The sequence below is a fragment of the Aptenodytes patagonicus genome, chromosome 14 (genome assembly GCF_965638725.1).
Source record: "Aptenodytes patagonicus chromosome 14, bAptPat1.pri.cur, whole genome shotgun sequence".
Classification (NCBI taxonomy): domain Eukaryota; kingdom Metazoa; phylum Chordata; class Aves; order Sphenisciformes; family Spheniscidae; genus Aptenodytes; species Aptenodytes patagonicus.
In genome coordinates this window covers 17,971,631-17,992,878 of record NC_134962.1, presented here as the reverse complement: position 1 = coordinate 17,992,878, position 21,248 = coordinate 17,971,631, and the positions used below count along the sequence as shown (strand labels likewise).

Genomic DNA, 21,248 nt, shown 5'->3' with positions numbered 1-21,248 from the left:
CTATGTTATCTATCCTGAGAAACACTAATCCTAGGTAATTAGCCTGATTATTAAGTTGCATGACTAGAGATAATAACGTCCACAGGATCTGGTGCTCTGCAGTGGCTGGAGCCAGTGGTGCTGGGGGAGCAGCACACTGCAGGATGATGGGGCCTGGAAGGGAAAAGCACCGGTCTTGGGGACTGGTGTTTTTCCCACCCCTACCCCCCCTCCTTTTTCGTCAGAGAGAAGGTGACAGGGGAGAGGAGCTCCTGAGTGCTAGCGGGGAGCTGCAGGAAGGCTTGCCAATAGCGTGCCGTGTTGGCCGGGTGCCCCTGTGCAGCGCAGAGATGGCCCAGCGCTACCCGGCTGGGCAGAGGGCACCACTTCAGGTGGATGCTCATCATGTGGCTGTGAACATCCCCTTCCTCATCTCCCCCAGCTCCATTTTATGTCCAGCCTTTGCCCTCTGCCTCCTTTCTGGGGAAAGCCCTGAATTTTAGGACTCCATCCCTTATTTCTAGGTAGCCCTTCCCCCTGTTACCCCCCTGCAGTTCTGTTTCCTCCCCCAGGGGAGGGAGAGGCTTTTTAGTCTCCTCCCCTTATTTTGCCCCAGTCAAACCAAAGTGGTTTCCTCCCCCAGGGCAGGAGTGCTACAGCTGTGCCTGTGCCATGGACGGGTGTTGCTGCCCTGGGGATGGATCAGAAAGAGTGGGGAGGGCAGGGATTATTGGAATGAAATTTACGGAGCAAAAAACTACTGTAAATATCTTTTGTTTGTTCTTCTATTGTCAAATAAAAGTTTTTTTAGTTTTGGGTTTTTTTTTAAATATGAGCTGTGTGTTAGACTGGACTATGTCATTTGTGGGTGGCTCCCTTGCTCCTCCCTCACCACCACCTCCTGACTCTCAGCCAAAGCAGCTTAAGAGGTCTAAGGAGCATTGCTGGGTGTGGAAAAAAAGGGGTCAGTGCCTGGCACGGGCCTGCACCTACGCCACCATCATTTGCTCTGACAGACATTACATGCTTGCTTCCCACAGCATTTGATCTTAGTGTCTGGGAGCCAGAAAGCATTTGGCGGCAGCAGAGGGCTGATGCATTTGTGTCTTCCCTCCTGGCCAGCATCGGAAAAGTAAGACAGCATCACTGCTAGTCCCTTGGCAAAGGAAAAAAGAAACGATCTTGGTAGGGCTCCGCTGCACGCAGTTTTGTAGGTTAAAAACTCTGTGAGGTGGGCAGGGGTCTTGCAGACCTGCTCCTGGAGGAGTAGCCCCAGCCAGCCTTACTCTGCCACAGAGGGCAGGGACATGGACCCAAAGGCTGCTGCACCACTGGCATGGACGCTGGCAGCACGGGCACCGCAGCAAGGCTGGGCTCTGGGCTGCTGTGCCTGCCCCTGTGCTGCCCCAGGGGCTTGGCCAGCATCTTGCACGCACTAGGGAGTGTGCACACTGATACTTCATCTGCTAGTGTCTTCCACGCACATCAGTTCAGGGCTGCAGTCTTTGTGCCAGCTTGATGCCCTGCCTACCTTGAGACAGATACCTGCTCCCTACCATAGCAGGGGCTGGAGTGGGGGCTAGCACCAGCTAAAGCCCTTTGCAGCCCCCTCACCCCTGGCTTCCTGTGTTGTAGGGTGACCCCAGGGGCTCTGCACCCCTGCGGCACTGGGCAGGGGCTGTGGAAGGATGGAGGCACCCGGCCTCCAGCCAGGCCTCACTCGTGCAGCTCCAGGGAAACCCCTGGGCAGCTCTGGTGACAGCAATAGCAACAGGGCGTCCCTCACCCTGCATGGGCTGCTGGTGCTTTGTGCTCGTGGTGAGGAATGCAGCCTTGGGCACCCGGGAGGACTGGGGTGCCTGTGGGGCTGGAGCCAGGACTCAGCCAGGGCAGGGGATTGCCAGCCCAACTTGGGGGAGGGGTGGCCTGCACAGCAACAGCAGGTCATGGCGGGGTAAAACCCAGACAGTGCCCCCCCCCCTCCCCCGCCCCCCGAGCTCTGCCTGACCCTCCTGTGGCCTCAAGTAGCATCTCAGCGTTCCTGAGCTGCACAGAGGTGCTTTTGCCCTGGCCAGGCCCTGGGGACCCCCAGGCAGGTTGGGCAGAGCCTCAGGGACCTGCACTCACCTCCATGGAGAAGGGGCCGCTGGCAGCCAGCAGGGCTGAGGCACATCCTGCCATGGGGTGATGGGCAGACATTTCCCACAGGCACAAGGAGAGCACTGAGGGGGGGGGGGGGGGGGGGGGGGGGGGGCGCGGGGGGGGCAGCCAGCAGCCTCGCCCTCCAGCACAGCACTGAGCGTTGTTGCGCAGGGGGAGGCACGGCTCTGCCCCCCGACCCCCTCCACTGCCTCCCAGGGCAGGAGCTGGGACTTGCGCTCCCGGGAGTGGTCCTGCCAGCTGACCACCACCAGCCCTGTCCCAGCCCTGCAGCCACCCCCCCCCCCGCCCCCCCCCCCCCCAGCCTGTGCTCTGCCCTGGGCACACTCAGACATTGCATTGAGCGCAGAAAAGCCTCGTTAACACGACGCTCTCATACTTCTCATGCCACAGCCAACACTGCCCTGAAAATACCCACATGGGGTTAAGGCTGTGGGAGACCCTCCCTGGCAGCTGCATCCCCCATCGCTGCAGCGAGGAGGCAGGGCAGGGCGTCATGCTGTGCCCCAAAACAGTGCACCCGGAAGGTAGTTATGCGTCGCAAGGGTCTCTGAGCTCCCAGGGACGTGTGGTCAGCGGCAGCGCAGACCATCCCCCTCCTGCTTCCTGCTGTGCTCCTCTTACCTGGACCATGTAGGGAGCGGCTCCCCTGGCACCGCTTCTCGGGGCGTGCACCAGCCTGGCTCCACAGTCCCCGCGGTTTCAGCGCTGCCTGGGATGCTGGGCTTGAGCAAAGGCTGCTGAGCTGGTGCCACGGGAGTCTCGCAGACAGTCAGCTGGCACACACGGCATTCACAGGAAAAGCGGCGGTGCCGCAGAGCAGGCAGCTGTTCCCAGAGAAGCCCGGGGGAAGCACAGCCGGCACGGCAGCGGCTCTCATTCGGCTGGGGGACACCCCACCTGCTCAGCCCTCAGGCCAGGACACCAACCTCGCGCAAGGACCCAGCGTGGGTGCCAGGGGTTTTCTGCCCAGCCGGGGCCTGCCCCAGTGATGCCCAGGCCACGGGGCTGGCTCAGCCCGTCGTGTCAGCTGCCACTGCCTGAGGAGAGCCACGGGGGCCGGAGGCGCGAGGCACGGGTGGCCCCGTCCCAGCACAGGCCAGCGCTGAGGAGAAGCTCGGCCTGGGCGCCGCTCTCCCCCCCGGCCCGGGCCCAGCGCGGGCAGGGGGAGCCCCCCGGGCCCGGCTGCGCCCACGGCCGGCAGCGCGGCGCTGCCCGGTACCCTGCGGCGGGCAGGGCCCCTCCCGCCCCCGCGCCTGGGGACGGCACCGCCACCCCGCCCTCACACCACCCGGGGACTGCGGGGGCGGGGCTGACAGCTGCCCCGCCTACCGGGTCCGCCAGAAGTCCCGCCCCCTCCCAGCAGCCTCAGCGGCCATTTGCCCCAGCAGTCACACGGTCCGTTGTGATTGGCTGGCAGGACCAGCCACCCCGCCTACTGGTTCACCCGGAAGTACGTTTGACACAGAAGGCCCACCCCCTCCATGTGCAGGGGGCAGCCATTTTGTTTCACCCACCATTTTATGGCAGGGAGCAGCCATTTTGTTAAACGTCATACAGCTCTCTGATTGGCTGACAGCCATTTCTTGACACCATCATACCCACGTGTTCTCAGGCAGCCCCGTGATTGGCTGCCCGCTTCCTTTGGACCCAGAAGCGCTCAGATGTAAAAATACATACATATTTACATACAATGTACGTATGTATCGAATTATTTATACAAAGGCATGTATAAATACGTATAAATACAGATTTTTTTCAGATATACTTCTATATTTGTATACATGTGTATATATTTTTATATATACATTTACAAAGCTGTAGAAATTAACTATATACAGCCACAACCCCACGGGTATGAAAGAGATAAAGAGTAGGGGGCAGGGCCCTCCGGTCTGATGGACGTCCGGGTAAACCACTGTGTGTGTGGGCGGGGTGTCCTGCCAGCCAGTCACCACAGACCATGTGACTGGAAGAGGGCGTGACTTCCCAGGCAAGTGGCCTATGAGGCTGCAGGAGGGGGGTGGGACTGCCACCAGAGCACCTATCCCTGCACGGCCCCGCCCACCCCTCGGCCGCCAGGGGTCTGCCATCTTGCTGGGGGCGCCGGTGGCCGCAGGCCAGGGCCGCTCCGCCGCGGAGCAGCTTCGTGTTTCGCCCCAGCTGCTGGGCGCAGCCCGTTACAGACCAGTCACGGACACCGCTGCTGAGAATAAAGAGGGAGAGAGGCTGCAGGCAGCTACAAGTTCAGACCGCGTTTGTTTATTGTTTTTTTACGGCAAGCTGTCCTTGCTGCTGTAAGTTCTCCTCCGAGGTGGCAGGAAACAAAATGAGAGCCGGGCAGGCACACGTGCTTGCCTCTGCTACCCGGCCTCGCCCCGGAGACCCGCGCACCGAACAGCCAGCACCAGCACCCCGCCTCATCTGTCCTGGCTGCAGCCCACAACACGCGCGCAGAGGGCCCGCTGCGACTGGCTGAGGCCGAGGGGCGATCTCAGCCCAGGGGATCGAAGATCGTTTGACAACCCGGCGAGAGGGGCTGCTGCCCGCGGACTGCCAGCCTGGGAAAAGCAGCTTTCCAGGCCAGCTCCCCGCTTTTGGAAGAGCAAATTTAAAAACCAAAACAAAACCCCAAAAACCACAAACAAAACCCCCCACCTTTCCCTGGCATTCCCAGTTTCAATGCTAAGAGATGTTTAAAACCGCATCTTTACAATCCTCCCCAAAAACCTGACAGTGCAACCCAACAGCTCAGTGCCTCAACCCACAATGCTGAATTTGAGTTACGTTATGGCCAAGCTCCAATGGGAATCTAATTCCATGTTCAAGAGTTTATGGTAGGTGGGCAGAAATCTCCAAGAGCACCTATGCATGGACAACACTGGACAGTATACAATGGTCACTCAGACATCATTCAGGATTTCACTTTTATTTATTTTTTGCCTTCTGGATCACCAACACCCTCACTGAAACTTCTTTGGGATTCTACCCCCACCCCCATGAAAGTAGCACACAATCTCCCAACTCATTCAAGCAAGTGAAGGAAAAAAAAAAAAATCCCCAGCAAGATCACTCAGGATGGGGCCAGATGCTTATTTTGAGGGGGTGGCAAAGAATCCAGTGGTGGCAGTTCTGGCTTCAAGAAGCCAGACTGAAAAGGAGACCTACAAAGGGGAAAATGGGCTAAAAAATATTTAGCAATCCTTCCTCTACCCAGAGAGCAGGGAGATAAGGAAAAAATAGTCATCTGATTACACACAGGGTATATATTTTTACACACACTTTTACACACATCTAGATATAGTACATGTAAAAATATATGCTATACATATGCCCATTCTCACCAAGGTGCTTTTGGTACACCATCTGCACTGTGCGTATGGGCATGTATACGTGTGTATGAATTAAATGTACAGGTACTACTAAGTGTATATGTGCATATGTACACATACATACAGGCAGGCAGCCTACCACCAGCTACCTGTGCCTTCATCTTTGTACAAAACCCAGTCCTCCCACCCTGAAATACCATTACACTCTCCCCAGCCCTCCCCTTCCCCAGCCCACTTTGAAACAGGTCCCCCAGTGTAGCAGCTTCTTTCTCAACAAGCAATTCAAGGAAAATAATTTTGTAAAGGGAAGAGGAGAAAAATCAAAGTGAAGCATGTGTGGATCGTGCCTGTAGTTGCTCTGTGGTCCTTCAGCTCCCCTCCTGTGCCTGAAGTAGGGTACTGCTCTCTTGGGATCAGCCAGCCAAGCACTGTCCCTTCCCTCATTGCCAGCTTATTGCACATTTGCTTCTGGGCTGCGTTTCAACAACTCTGCATTACATTCCACAGACCCTGTCATCCTCTCACTTCAATAAAAACGGAGGAATACAAACCCACTGCCTTGTCCCTGCCCACCCATCCTCCCCCCACCCCAAGATCCCCATCAAAAGGAAAACAAAACCCAAGAAAGGCTGCTTGCTAGCAGAGTGCAACAGTAGTATACACTGAATGGGCGGTTCTCTTCAGGAGCTCTGTGGAAGAAAGGTTGTTTCTAATACAGTAAACGAAGCCATGCAAAAGTGGGATAAAGGGAGCAGAAGGAGGAAAAAATAAAGGATGAGAAGGAAGAACAGAACTGAGGAGGAGGAAGAACACAGCATGGCAAGTGCTCAAGGCTTCATTTTTTCTTGTCCTCTTCTTGTAAACAAGCTAATAATTCTCATTAGATAGAACAAGTAAAAAGACTGAAGTTCCAAGTCGAGGGGCTGGAGTTTCCAGGAGTCTGTTCAGTCCATTCAGCAACACCACAGCCAGTGAGAAAACGAGGGGTATTTTTTTCTTTTTTTTGTTTGGTGGTTTTTTTTTTTTTTTAAAATCTTCATTACTTAAAGCTGAGAGAAAAAAGCCAACTCAGGAGCCCTTTTCAAGGATGGCTCATTGTCTCTAGACTGAATAAATCACACTAGTTTAGAGAGAACCTTTTTTTTTTCCTTTTTAATGACTTATAAAAACCATGCGGTTCCTTCCTCTGCCCCTTTGCTCAAAGGCGGGTCTGTGCCTCGGGTACGTAGATCTCGATGCTATCTGCGCTCTCCGTGGCCGAGTTTTGCCGGACAGAGGCAGCCCGCTTGGCAGCCATAAGACGCTTGCGAGCTTCCTGGCGCTGCTTGTCTGAATCAGAGGCTTTGTCCCGGTTCAGTTGGGATTTGGACTTGGCTGGCTTCTTTGGCACTGGAGGGGGTGGTTTCTTCTCTTCCTTTAGGGAGACAGTAAGGAACAACCCAAACATAAAATAAAAATGCACATACAGAAGCTTGCTCTCTGATATGGTGGGGACTCTTATGGCGTGAGGGACTAAGCAATGAGAATGGCTGTCAGGTGAAAGAAGCAGGAGCAGTTCTTGAGCAAGACACTCAAAATCTGCTTCCCCAGTTTCTAGAAGTGTGCCATTTTGGATTTCATGGTACAGAGGCCTTCTGTGAAGTGGACTAGAATTTGCAGACTATGTCTGGCTCAGCTACAGGTCAGAGCACAGCACAGGCAGCGTGAAGACTGAACTTGATCTGGAACTGCAAAATTTTAATATGCCACCCTGCCCAGAGCCATAGTCCTCCTTTCTACCCTCAATGTCTAGTCACAAAGCCTGACCCAGGGACACAGCCTATGCTGCATTTTCAAAAGGTTCCAGCAGGTGTTTTTTATACTACTCAGACACCAAGAATAGTTAAAACCTATTCATACAGTGCTTGTAACACTAGAGGCCTCTGTATCACTGCTTTAAGCATACACCACTCATCGCTCTGGTCTCTCTCCATCGTAACACTTTTCCCCCCCTTGTACAAAATTGTTTCCACTATTACTCAAGAGGAATGGTCTCAGTGCACTGCAAGGCTGTGAGATTACACTGCACAAGTGCAATATGGTAAAAGCCCTAGAGGTCTTCTGTTTGCAGACAGAAATAGACCTCAGATACCCAAAATGTCTGCAAGGTGCTCTGGCCACTCTCAACTGCCCCACACTCACCTTTCTCTCCGGTGTCTCTGCCAATTGCCAGCTATTAGCTTTCAGGTGGTACAGCTCATCAAACTTCATGCTGATGTCTTCAATGGACAACTGCAGGAGATCCCAAAACCCAGCTAGGTCCTGGGCTGTGGGTCTGGGATTGGCATTAGGGTTCTAGAAGGGAAAGCATAAAAAAAAAAATAAAACCCTTTCAGAAAGAATATACCCTCCTGACAAGCAGAGCAGTCTGCACAGCTTACATATTCACCCCTCTAAGTTTACCTGCCTGACAACTGAAATGTCAAGAACCCACAGGAGACACCAGCCCTAAAATATGCAGAGACACAATGCCATCATTTACAGTCAAAACTATTTCTGCAAAGATCAGGAAGCAGAGATCCTGACTGTATTTCTCCTATAGGAGCCTGAAGAAGAATCCTGAAGACGACACTCTCTGTAGCAGAAAGCAATAGCTCCATTCTCCCCAAAGCTTCCCCAGCTAGCGCTAATCCCACAGCAGTAACCTCCAATTGAAGCTCCCCAGCATGTGATTCAGAGCTAGAACACTGGTTTCTTACAGAGAAATCCTGATTTCAGGGTGGGTAATAATGGAAATGGACACAACACGATGCAAAGCACAGCTCTGACACCTGGGGAACTTGCATGCCAGTGTACAGCAACCCAAAGAAGCCAATACAGCTTTCACGAGCAAAATTACTTTGCTATATCCTCCCACAAAACAATCTGAAAGTATCAGTATTTCTCAGGCTAGGTTGAAAAATTTTAAGTAGCTTAAGTTTCTCCCAAGAACAGAATTTTCCCAGTTCCGAGACATCTGAACTGCCATCATAGGACTGGATTGTCTCAGGAAAGCGTGGGATCAGATCTGAGCAACTCAGCACAAATTATCAAAGGGAGACCTCAGCACAAAGCTCTGTTGAAAGCCTGGCAGCTAGTGGTGTTGCTGCTAATCTCTCAGCCAGAGATCAGCTAGCAGATGCTGAGCACTTCACCCCCTCCTCCTCCTTCCCAAGTTTATCTAAGTTTTTTTTGCAAGTAAAGGGGAATTCACCTCTGAGGAAGTTTGCAAAATCCATTCCATGATAAAGCTTGAAGGGAAAAACAAAACGCAGATTCCCACCCATCCCCACATTAGCCCTGTTCAGCTCTCAGCAAGGGCAAACCCTTGTGTTACATTTGAAGAGATCCGATTCAAACAGTGCTTTGTGACCAATAAGGGACAATCCTGTTGGGACAGTTTTACCGTCCACATAACGTACATGCAAAGCAAGCATGTTTGGAGAACAGCAGACTTTTCAAAAACCCCTTTAGAAGTAACAAGAAAGAGGTAGTTTCCAGAACACACAGCAGTATGGCTGGTTGACAGTTCAGACCCACAGAGACACTCAGTGTATTCAGCATGCCCTGATCAGCAGTTCAAGAAAATTCCCCTGTGCTCACATAAGCACCAAAAGGAATCACAAACACTCATCCCTGAGCAGAGCACAGCCCAAGAACTGCCTATTCAGAAGAGAGGTTGAGGCAGTCAGCCTCCCACTGCTCAGCTGCTGTTTTAAATCAGCATTCATCTATCATGGCATGGTGGTCAGGTTGTAGGCTACAGCTGCATTGGCTTTGCTTTTACAGTGACAGTAGCCTGTTGATACCTGATCATGTTCCCATAGTGCTGTTGAAAGAGATACATCCCCCTCCCAAAACCCAGGAGAAATAGATCCAGACTCACCAAGTTTTGTTCACAGAGGCCGTGGAATTGCTGGAACTTCTGTGACATTAGTAACTGTGCACTGCCCACTGCACTCAGGACTTTTCCTAAGACTATGGAGGAGAGAAAGAAAGAGACCTCAGTTGAACAGACTATTAAATGCAGCAATGAACTCAAGTGTTTCTGGAGCAAAGAAACACTCTTGATTCATTAGAAAAGGAGTTTCAGAGACCCCCAAGGAAGTAACTGCTCTCAGGGAAAGGAGATGTATTGAAACTATAATCTACGTCTGTCTTTGCCATCTATTATTGCTCCTTCTAGAGCAGGTCAAAAGCAGACCAGACTGAGAACATTACATCAGAGTTTGCAGAAAGTACCTTAAACTGCCTTCAGCCCATCAGACAAGCCACCAGCACAGTCTCAGTGAGCAGATCTGCTGGCACCTGCTTGCAGATCACAACCTGCTCTTCCACTCATGCAGGAGGTGGAAGTGGCAAGGGGCAGGAGGATGGTCTCCAACCTCCATTTACCAGAAGGGATTAAAATACTGGCAGGCTAGGGCTTTTAATACCCAGGACTTTATGCTGCTCTTAGTGGGTTTTCCAAGAAGCTTTGGGTATGGCAACATTCCTCTGCTCACTAATGGAAAAACACTGTATGGGCTCTTCCCTTCCAAAGGCAGTGCTGGGAGACCCACAGTGCATGCAACTGCACCATGAACAGGGATGAACCAATCCCCCCTTCTCCTCCCTAGTCTGCTGCTGCACCTATGGAATCAGTTCTGAATGTTTATAGATCTTGGTGGGACAAGTGCGAGCTGGGCTCTCTCTGTACCCATTAAGTTCCCAGTTACAGAATCTACTAGGAGATTGCTCTTAAGAGGTCACAGATATAACGCCACACTGGTCTTGGTGTCTTTTCTTGCCAGAGCACTCTTGCCACAGGCAAAACAAGGGCATTCCCTGAGGCAGGGAGAGCCTTGGCACTGCCTGTCCAGCTTGGCAGCCAGTGCAGCATCTTAGTGCAATAGGATTAGAGATTAGCTCCCCCAAGCCCTAGCAGTGACAGTGACCTATAACTGAGTCTCACCATTATTTCACCTTTCTCAGGTGTCAAAAAAATAAAAATCAACCAGACTCAAAACAAAGATCCTGCCCTCTGCAGCCTAGTCACCCCCACTTCTGTCACTCTGTATGCACCATAGGCATGATTTTCACTGCAAGAAGCACAGGTTTTGCCAACTCATTTGAAAATAATGAAACAAGCCCAATTGGGACTGAACCTAATAAAATCAAGTGGCCTTGTGTTCCCTGTGCACATGCTTTTGGTGTATTTAGTACAAATTCAGTGAAGCTTTCCCATATGAAGAAACCTCCTCTTTGCTGTGAAAACAAGTCTACTGATTCCACAGATCGAACAAGCTCAGAAATCACATTCATTCTGCCCCACTGCCAACTAAACTTTCACCTGCCCGCTTGAGTACAATGGGTTAGGCAGGGAGAAAGATTCCACAGCCTCTCTGAAAGCAATCCATTTAAGCTTTTAGCAGTTTTGAATGGTCAGAAGCTGCACCATCCCCTGAAACTCTTCTGTGCTGCATCACAGTATTATTTCTTACCTCATCTGCTAGAGGAAGTTACCTTATCCTTTCCAAAGAAAAAATGTTCCTTGTCTCATACTCATCTTCAGGTTCTACCCTTACTCTGTGTGCTATCAGCAATTTAACTGCAGAAAGCTGATCCAATACTCAGTTACAACTCTTTCTTGAGGGAGGAGCTGCTAGGGTGCTCTAGCCTAGAGTCCAGAGGCTGACGACACCTACCTTCTTCAGAGAGATTGTTCTCTTTGGTCTCCTGGTCCATCTGGCGGCACCAGCCTTCTAACCGCTCTGTTTCTGCCTGCAGCAGCTTCAGAAACCAGTACCCATCCCGCCGGCAGGCTCCTGGCTGCATGGGTTCTGACGGTGAGGTGGAGGACGTCTCAAGCCAGGGGTCAGGAGGAGGGAGAGAAGAAGGCTCCAGGGCTGGGTCATTGTTTTCTCCATAGGAGAGGTTTCTCTTAATCTGTGAGGGCTTGGCTGGTTGCCTGGTAGCGGCATCAACACCAACGGAGTTGTTGTGTTGGGGGCACTCAGCGAGGCTTCTCTCAGATGATTTACAGCTAGAGTTATTAAGTTCCTGTGTGTCAGAGTCTGTGTCCTGTTTGGAGGACATGCTGCGAGAGTGGCTGTTTCTAGAGAGATCAAAAGCAAACGTTAAATAGCAGAACTCAGCCTGGCTGGCCTCACACACTGACAGTGAAATGCATTTGTTTATTATGCCTGCAGCTGAGCCTCACCCTGCCCGCCCTGCCCCTCCTCACACACAAACACACACCACACATTCAGACAGACAAAATTATAAGGTTGCCTGCTTACTGCAATAGGCCGTTCAGACAAGAGGACTGACGCACATCTATAATTGCATCTTGTACTTTTTTTTTTTAAATTTCAAACTCCCATTGATTTGGCTGTTTACAGAACACGTGCTTTTTGCAGCGGGTGTGTGCTATAGAGGAAGAGCTCTCCATGGGCCCCCATTCAACACCACTCATATTGGAACAACGAAGGGGAGAAGGTCTAAGCCAAAGTGGGGGAAGCACAATTTAAAAGAAAGGAAACTACAAAAGCTTGCGTCTTTCACTTACCGCCACTCGTCCTCTACCTGTACCCCGATGGACTGGAATTTGGTGGCTGGTGGAGGAGGCTCCTCTTTTGCCACTGGCTGAAGGCAGTCAACCTTATTAAACAAAAAAAAAATACAGACAAAAACAGACACAAGAACTTGCTGCTGGAATTCACATTAGTAGACCAGGAGTGCTGCACACACACACAGCATGCTGACACCACATGCCAACTGGAGGGTTGTCTTAGGAGAGGCACAAGGCTACCGCTCAGGTCTGCCTCCACTTGAGCATCAGGACTGTAGATACAGTCCAGATGTATACATCAGGACTGTAGATACCAGGCTGCTGCCAGGTATCTACTCTAAGAGCACTCGGCTCTGCCATCCACTGCTGTTTGCATGGTTGTGGCATGCTGGGGAAGGGCTGTGTCCCCCTGAGGGTGCAGCTGCATGTGTGGCATCTGACACTGGCAAAGGCCAAGAGATTCAAGAGAGGGCAGTGATCTGATTAAGACTGACAGCAAAGCCCAGCTTCCTCTCTCCCAGGGATTGACACCCTCCATAGCTCTGGATAAGAGGGTTAGAAGGTTTTATGAAGGAAATCCAGGCCCTGGGGCAGGTGGCTTAGGAACCAGCTCAGAAAAGGAAGACAAGAGGAAGGCAATCAGCCTCTCCAACGCAAGTTCTCTTGCCTTGCTGCCCTTTCAGCATGTGTTTTGCCCCACTAGCCCTGCAGAAAAGCCTTTGCTATCACATACACCTAACTGGCCAGCTAGCCTTACTGTAAAGCCAATGGAGAACTTATTCAGTGCACACACACACACATGGTGGCTCAAAGCCCAGATCCTGCATTTGGACTTGCCCAAGCGCTCAAGTTCCTATCTGCAGGTAATAGCCTGCAGCACTGAACCAGCACTTCGGGACAGAACAAGTGCTCACAGCAGCCAGCCATCTGTAACTGGGAAATCTGTCCACAGGAAGCATCTACAATTGCAGACGAATTAAGTTTTGCTGAATAAAGCATGGATTGATGCTACTCAATGGGTTCTCATTTGACTATATAATCAACAGCTCATTTCCATCGATTTCCAGAGAGTTAAATGCTTCCAGCAAGAGAAGCAGCAACCTGCTGGGAACAGTGGACAGCAAGGAATTGCTCCCTCCTGCTTACAGCCCTGGGACCATTTTGTACTGCAGCAGCCCATACTACATGGATGTCAAGTAGAAGGGCCCAACTCTCAGAAGAAAGTTGTCCCTAGAACCATGATGGACAAGGAGCAGATTGATGTTAAGTAATACATAGTACAGAGCACAGGCTCAGCACAGGCATACTAGCAGCAAAAGGCCTCTTTAGAGGGACTCACCCAATTAACAGTCCCACTGCTTTATGAAACATTTTAATTTTGTACTAAAAGAACTTAGTCCTTTCTGGTCTGTTATGGAAAGCTTCTGCTGTATTTCACCCTTGAGAACACAGGAAGTTAGTTTGACAAGGCAGTTAGTTTCTCTTGCTATTCTAAGTGAGTTCAGATGCACACCTGGCCACACAAAATGCACATGCTAAATGGATGGGTTAAGGACATTCCTTAGGACAAAGGAGAACAAACTATTCCATACTTGTATTCCTATAGACGACAGCTTTCTTTTGGGGATATTCTCCACTTTAGGCTCTTCGCTAGTCAGAGTCCCTTTGTCACTTTTCAAAGTTGCATTTTTCTGGGGTAACTCTGGAGTCTCTCTTGCTGGAGTCACGATGCTTCCCCTCGTGACACTGGGTGTCCTGGTGCTGTCCAAGCTGTCCGAAGAATTGCTGAGTCCCGACTGGCTGGTGACCTCACTCTTGTGGTCCTGGCTGTCCAAGTAGGTGTCCTGCGCCGATTCAGTGCTGCTCTGCACAGTGACAGAGATGAACGGCTTTGACGTGGTCCGAGGTGGGACAGGAGGTGGAGTCTTTTTATATGCCACTAGGCATGATGAACCTGCAGTAATGGAGGTGGGAAGAACAGAGAATGCAAGAGACAGATTGGGGGGAGAGAGAGATACAGTAAAGAGAAAGAAAAAGCAGGTCAGTCACAACATCCAAGAGGAGCCTCCAAGTAGAAGCTGGAGGCAGAAATGCAGTAACAGCCTACAGCCAGCAGCTCACACTGGGTAACCCAAACCAAAGCATAAGGGGAAGCGGAAGGCAGAGCCAGAGCTAGCTTGCAAAAGAAGTCAAAAGGAATACCATGATGTGTGAAAGGCTGGAAATGAAGAAGTATAGAAAAGCCTCCCAAGAATGCTACAGGGTTTGGCAGGTGTAAGCCTCCACGTTGGGGAAATTTTCTTTGGCTAAACCCTATGTTTTAGTGTCCTAGTACAGCCAAGTGTCTCAGCTCTTTGTCCCATCAGTTGATAAGTTTCAGTGTCTGGACCAGGGTGGTGTTTTTTCCTATAAAAACGGAAAGAAGCCATAAAGTTTGTTAGATGCTGATGGTAGTAACAAACATTTGTGAAGTACCTTAAAAATCTAGCTGCCACGCATTAGAGGAAAATACATCATCTGGATGCAACAGCCCAAGAGTGGCGAGGCTGCTGCTGCTGCTCCGTGCCCCCAGATCCAACCAGTAGCGAGGCTGAAGATGTGTTCCCAGCAGGCACACAGAGCACACATATCTACTACATGTATGTATATATACGTGGCTGGCCACACAGATCACAGAAGAGCACCCACATGAACATGGACAGCAGCAATGACCTCATCCTGCTCCTGTCTCTGGCTTGACAGGATGGAAGTCCATTAGAGAAAAATATATGTACAAGGTGGATCCTGCAGCAGCTGCGCTTAGGCACTCAGTCTGCCCAGTTCCTGGCCCCTGGACATACAAGCCCCTGAGGCCGAAGTCCTACTCTAGTTGCTGTCCAGACAGGACAGACTGTGCTGGGCAGGGCACGGCCAGACAAGCACACTGACCAGCCACCTACCTACACACAACTGAGCCCTTTTATCCCCTTACCCCTATATTCCCCACTCTTGTTCCTCCCCAAATCACCAAAACCCCTTTCTTGTCCCACCTTTGGTTCCTCCCCTAAATATCCCATTAAATCCTGTGCAATCCTGAACTGCTTTTCCCCTGCACCCCATAATGCGTCCCAGCCCTTGGCAGCAACCTCCTTAGTCCAAAAGGTGATCTGGAGAGCTGCTCCCCATGGCTCACAGTGATGGGTGTCACACCTGGACACCAGGGCTGAGGCTCTCCTGGAACAACCCCAGGAGGGGCCTGGACAGGGTGTTCAGCGCTCAGGGGTCCTTGGCTTGGGGTCCCACCTGCCATTGTGTGTACCTGCTCTGGGCTTGTGCAGATGGGCCTGTGATGGGCTGATGGCCTCTGGGATGGACCTGGGAGTAGCCCAGCGGGGTATGATTTGGGCTCCCCCCTCCTGCTATTGTCTCTGACCCCCTTCACAGGTGGGCAGAGGAGCTTTATCACATGTAACACTGCCCCACTCCAAGGCATTACCAGAGAGGCTCATACCATCCTCTCTCCTTGCACAACACTGCCCAGCCACCTGTTTCACCTCCTGGGAGGACCACGCTCCTGGAATGGGAAACTTAGTGCTGCTGCCAGGTTCCTCCCAAGGGGCTTGTAGGTCTGCGTGGCTGCAGTGTGCTGAGCCCCACAGTCCCACTCCCCTGGAAGGGAGCTGCAGGATCAGGGCTGCTGCAGGTTTCAGGGTAACCCTGTGCTGTCCAGGCAGTGCCTGCAGGGATTACCCTTCTCTTGCCTTGGTGTCTCAGTGGTGGTACACAGCTGTGTATTGGTCCTGCAGGCTGGGTAGGGAGCTTTGCTGCTCCAGGTTGTGAGCAGATCAGCTCCGTCACCACCCTGGATCATGGAGGGCCAGGTCAGCCTAGCCAAACTGTACCTTACATATCAAAAGGAAACGGGTCCCTGATCCTGGACTTGGTGAATTAGCGTGTTACTGAGGTGTGTTTACAGGGCAGTCCCTTTCCCACATCGTCAATGACAAACCGAACGTCCCTGTGTAAGTCACTACATTGTACTCAATGGTGTGGGAAGCTCCGGTGGTGGCAGGGCTGTCACTCTTCTTGGTTCCTGCTCCAACCCATAGTCCTTGGTTTCCAGCAAAGGGGTTCCGTCCTTCAGATTGAAACCCCATGCACCATCCTGTTCCATGCACACCTTTCCCCTAGCCCTTGACATGCAGATGTTGACAAGATATCAGCACAGACCCATACACCTCCCAGGTCACCCAGCCAACAATACAGATGGGCTGTACAAACCCAAACCCAGTTTCTGTTTTCCTAGTACAGCTCTGATGACTGCAGGGGCTGTAATTTCCTTGGGTTCCCTGCTCCAACCCATATTCCCTGATCTCAGTAAAGTTTTGCACCTCAAATCACAAGCTCCCACCTCCCACTACACTGCCCAGTCTCATACGTAACCTCCCCAAAACCTGCTGACAACACAGTGATAGATACATATGCAGATATAGACACAGGCCATTTTCATTAAACAATACAGATAGACTTTTAACTTTACCATTTCCATCTCCAAAGTAGTCACCAGCATATTAACAAATTTAGTACCAGATTAGTATCAGTCCTCTCTATCAGGAATCCTTTGATTACTTGGGGACCATGAGGGCAGGCAGAGGTACCTGCTGCTTCCCAATATTACCTTCTACCTCCAAACTGCACTGCCTGCATGCCCAGGGGAGCTCACAACAGGGCACTTGACAGACGTTTTGATCTTTCAGGGCAATTGGACACAACCAATTCTGGCTCAGCCCATCACAGGGTGCCTTCTGTTCTCTGCATAGTTTTAGCACAACTAACTGAGGAGTATCAAATGAACCTGATCAGAATGGATTACAGGTATGGGAAGGGGTGTTTCAGGTGACATGAGCCTCCTAGTAAGTCCTTTTCCTCCCCAGACAGGTCCCTCTGCCTGCAGCGGAGGTTGACCACACTTGCAGGGCTCCCAGGAGGGGTGTCCCAGCTGCCTCAGTCTCCAATAGGGTCAGAGCTGGTTCCGAGCAGCATCCCTGGGAGCCCAGCCGTATTCCCTGCGGGGAAATCGCACAGCTACACCATGTGCCTTATTGACAGTATTTACACATGCCTATATTTACACATCCCAATATTTACCATATTAACAGCTAAAGTTGCACTTCGAAGAAGGAACTAAAAGGGAGGGGTTACAGAAAAGGGGGAGATCTATGTTTCCAAAAGCACTTATATGCCCAAAGATGCCGAGAAGCACTGTAACGGTGCTGCTGCTACAGGAGAACTAAGGAGCCTACAATGGGTTTGCCAACCAAGCTGCCTATTAGTGTGAATCTGGACAGGAGCTCAGGAAGGCACAAAACTCATACCAGTTGCCACTGGCCCTCCAGTACACACCAAGTCCAGCACAAATTGAGCAGCGTCCTGATGGCCGCAAGAGTGGGACCTATCCTGACTGCTCACCCCAGCCCTTATACCACCTTTTGACACGTGGCCCACACGGCTGCAAGAGGGACTTGCAGCAAGGAACCACATAGCTAAAAAATAACCAGGACAGGCTACTATGTCTGAGGACTAGGTTATTTTTCAGCTTGATCAGTCTCCAGCGCTGGCACATGCTGTGTAAACCACTTAGGGTAGCCTGAGCTCACAGCTGCCGTGTGTCCAGCCAGGACAGGAACTTATTATGCACTTTAAAAACCACCTACAATAATTTCCTAAAAGGTCAGATGCAAGTGCTTCAACTTGTCAAACATACATGCCAAAACACAGCTACACACATCCTTCAGCCAGTACTTATTTGGTCATGTAAATAGTGATGAACTTGGAGTGCAGTTGCATGCTAACAGATGACTAAAAGGGCACTGGCATTCACTTGCTACCCGGCAGTCCCACCTCACCACCTTTCCCATGCAGAGTGGAAGCCCCTACACTCAGGACAGCAGCAGGACCTGCTGCAGATGCTCAGGCAGCACCAGCTCAGAAATGTTTAGCATCTCCAAGCAAGTCAAGCTCACCACTGGGATGCCTCTTTCAGAGGTACCAGATTAGATGGCACCACTCATGCAAGCACAGGTTGAACTGCACCCCAGAGCTGACCTTTGCCCATGGGTGTTGCTTTACAGGATCTGGTTCATTGTGCAAATGTACAAACTGCCAGCACAGTAGGAGGCATGGAGGTGCTAAAGCACCAGTCACTGCACAGTTGCTCCCTTTCTTTCCCCATGTTCTCTGCTGGACATCACCAAAAGCCTCCTTAGGTGTACTATAGATCTGATCAAGTTAAAACTTGCCTTGTTTACCTGCTCTGCCCTTACAGCAGAAATCTTGACTACACCTACCCAACACAGAGCACAGCATTCCTCACGTGAGCACAGCTACGAAAGCTTTGCCCCATCACAGAAAACTCCCCTGGCTGTACAGCTGAACGGCCTCTTGGGTACATGCTGAAATAGTTCATCTGCCACCAACACCTGCTCGTGCAGGACACTGCCGCTGAAGACGGAGGAAAAAGTTCAACCCTAGACGTGCACTAGAGAGCGCGAGAGCGGCCCGTGTCTTTGGCCGCTCAGGCACTTGTCACTGCCCTCCGGAGCAAAGCCACACAGGCACATGCTGCCAGAGGTGCAGACGGCCAGAGCCCTGCCAGCTGCAGAGAAGGAAGCCATTGAGCAGCCCATGGATGAGGAGTGCCCACACAGTCAGTCTGCCGGGGCTGTCTGACCAGAGCACCGCCTTAAATAGCTACAGCAATTTCTAGGCCAAATCTTATGCCCAGTCTTGTACAGCCCATCCCAACAGAGCAGTGTAGGAGCAGCCTGAACAGAACAATCACAGAAGTACCCCTTGATAAGCTTGATACACCACCAAAACACAGGACACTCATGCTGCCTTGCATTATTGTACCAGCGGGCTACAGCAACTATTATTAGGACAAGCAAGAGCCACCCAGATTGGCAGTGGAGAAAGCCTGTCCCTATGGCCCTCCAATTAAATACCTTGTCTCCTCACTCCACAAGGCCTCTGTTCTTCCCCAGGGAGAGTGTCCAGCCCTAGCGCACCAGCTGCCTGGGGTCCCCGCCACCACACAGTGAGCCTCTGTGACACCGTCATGCTTGGAGCTGAACCGATGGGAGGGGTGTGGTGGTTTTGCTGGCATGTTTAGCAGGAGCACAGATCAAGTTTCCCAGCTGCTGTTTACACCCACAGGGCTGTAATGTAATTGGGGAAAGTAAATCAATTGCTATCTGATATCAAACACCAAAGCCAGGCAAAACAAGGGGAGGGCAGCACATCAGCACAGAAAGGCAGCAGAATTTCCTGGGGAAGATCAGTGGTGTTGAGGGTCAATAAGCTAGATCCAAATTCATCCTTCCACCTACCAACAGACAGTACAAATGCTGTTTGTGCTGCTCTATATACAGGGAGAAACTGCAGCATCCCCTTGTCTTGTTCCTGGGGATCCCTTCATGCCATCCAGCTCAGCTGAAGAGCATCACAGATTTTACTAGAAGGGAATCACATAGTACCAACAAAAAAATGCCCCTGTTAACATACATGTGGTCAAAGGGTTGACTACACAAGCTATAAAAACAAATCTACAGCTCTAAGAAGCATTGCAAATGAAAACCAAAAAGATCAGGAGCCTTGAAGAACTGGGCACACTTTGATTAGTGCAATTGCATATTAACCCCACTGAAGCCCTCTGCAACCATAGAACAGGGACTTTTGGCTGTGCAGCAAACCCCAAAACCACACCTTACCTAAAATGGGTTTTGAAAGCAAAAGTCGGAGTAAGCCCATCTAGAACAGTCTGCCCTTGTCCCTCAATGCAACTCTGAACTAAGTTCCAGTGTTTCTTGCATCTGTGGGAAGAGACAAGACATTGAGGAAGCCAAAAGCATCCTGATATTCCTGTAGGAGAGATATGTTACTGGACCAACTGAGCAGGCAGCATGCCCTCATGGCTCAGAGGTCAATCCCACCAGTTAGGAGTGTTTGAGTTGCTGACTTACCCCCTCCAAAGGGCTACAGCTCAACAGGGTTTGAATCTGCTCTTGAGTTGCTGCAGGTCATAGCCTATTATATTTTAAAATCAGCTTGTGCTATAATGTGGAACTACAATCCACATAGGCACTGGAGCAGGTACACATCTTATTCTGCAGCACCATCAACTATGTTTGCTTGTGAACATCAGCCATGCTCCAAAAAGGTGCGGAAGAACACGAAAATGTGGAAGTTTTGCTTAAGCTTCCAGCTTTGCAGCACTAGGCTCTTCCTGCTCATAGGATCTTCTTAGGCTTATTTAAGCAAGCTGTTAGAATTCACAACTGTACTGTGGATGATTGATTTTTGGGGGGAGGGCTGTCTGTTTATAGTCTTCCTTGTGTAATTATTTTTAGAAAGCAGCATGTTTCCAAATTAGCATCTTCCACAATGACATTACCTGCTGCTCTCAGGGGCTTGGGCAATACCCACTGATGTAGCTCCAGGCAGAAGAGCTGTGTTTTCAGAGCCTTAGCCTGGTGAGCCCTCCTCACCCCCAAACCAGTTGGGCACGCTGTGATCCTCTCCCTCTCCTTCCAGAGAACCAGGCATTTGCTTCTTGAAAGACTAAACATAAGAGTCATAAAAGAATATTAAATCCAGCACTGCCTTAAGAGGCCCCTGTTCAGACACCACCAGGCTGTGCTTACCTGCTCAGTACCTGGCACCACCACCAAGATCATAGCCAAGGTATTTGGTTTTAGATTTAAATATCACATCAAGTGTGTGTCTAGCATGAAGTGCCCAGTTATTTTGTTGCTATTGCTGATTCAATACAGCCTGATGATATTTCTAACCATTCCAGTGACTTCAAGGACCTATTCAAGCCATCCTCATTTTTGTTAAATTATCTCAAAGGCTCCAAGCCACAGTCAGTTGTGAAGGCAAGTGAGACTGCCCTCAAACATATTAGCAGGGCTCAGACTGCCATCACTTTCCTGCTCCATGCATACCCCCTTTCTCCATGGGAAGATCCGAAGAAATGACCTCAGTTCCTCGTGCATAAAGCAACATGCTCTGAAGTAATCTCTCCTACCACAAGACAAGCTCATTTGTCTTTTAAATGAAACAACCCAATAATCTTGCAGCAAATGAGAACCACCATCAGTTGCATTATCCCCTCGCAGATTTTGGTCAAATGTCTTTGGGCTTGTGTTTGCCACAGGGTCTCACAG

General features: G+C 50.8%; 1 protein-coding gene across 8 annotated transcripts in view; it reads right to left on the bottom strand.

Moving 5' to 3' along the window:
• Positions 1-5,052: 5,052 nt before the first annotated feature.
• DLGAP4 (DLG associated protein 4) overlaps positions 5,053-21,248 on the bottom strand; it is a 179,938-nt gene continuing 163,742 nt past the window's right edge. For all 8 annotated transcript variants that reach the window (XM_076352238.1, XM_076352240.1, XM_076352242.1 and 5 more), the window contains 6 exons: positions 13,635-13,996; positions 12,040-12,131; positions 11,177-11,586; positions 9,376-9,467; positions 7,653-7,805; positions 5,053-6,885 (listed from right to left, as the gene is read on the bottom strand). In XM_076352238.1, the coding sequence (XP_076208353.1) occupies positions 6,670-6,885; positions 7,653-7,805; positions 9,376-9,467; positions 11,177-11,586; positions 12,040-12,131; positions 13,635-13,996 (1,325 nt within the window). In that variant the 3' untranslated portion in view covers positions 5,053-6,669. The remainder of the gene's footprint in view (positions 6,886-7,652; positions 7,806-9,375; positions 9,468-11,176; positions 11,587-12,039; positions 12,132-13,634; positions 13,997-21,248) is intronic.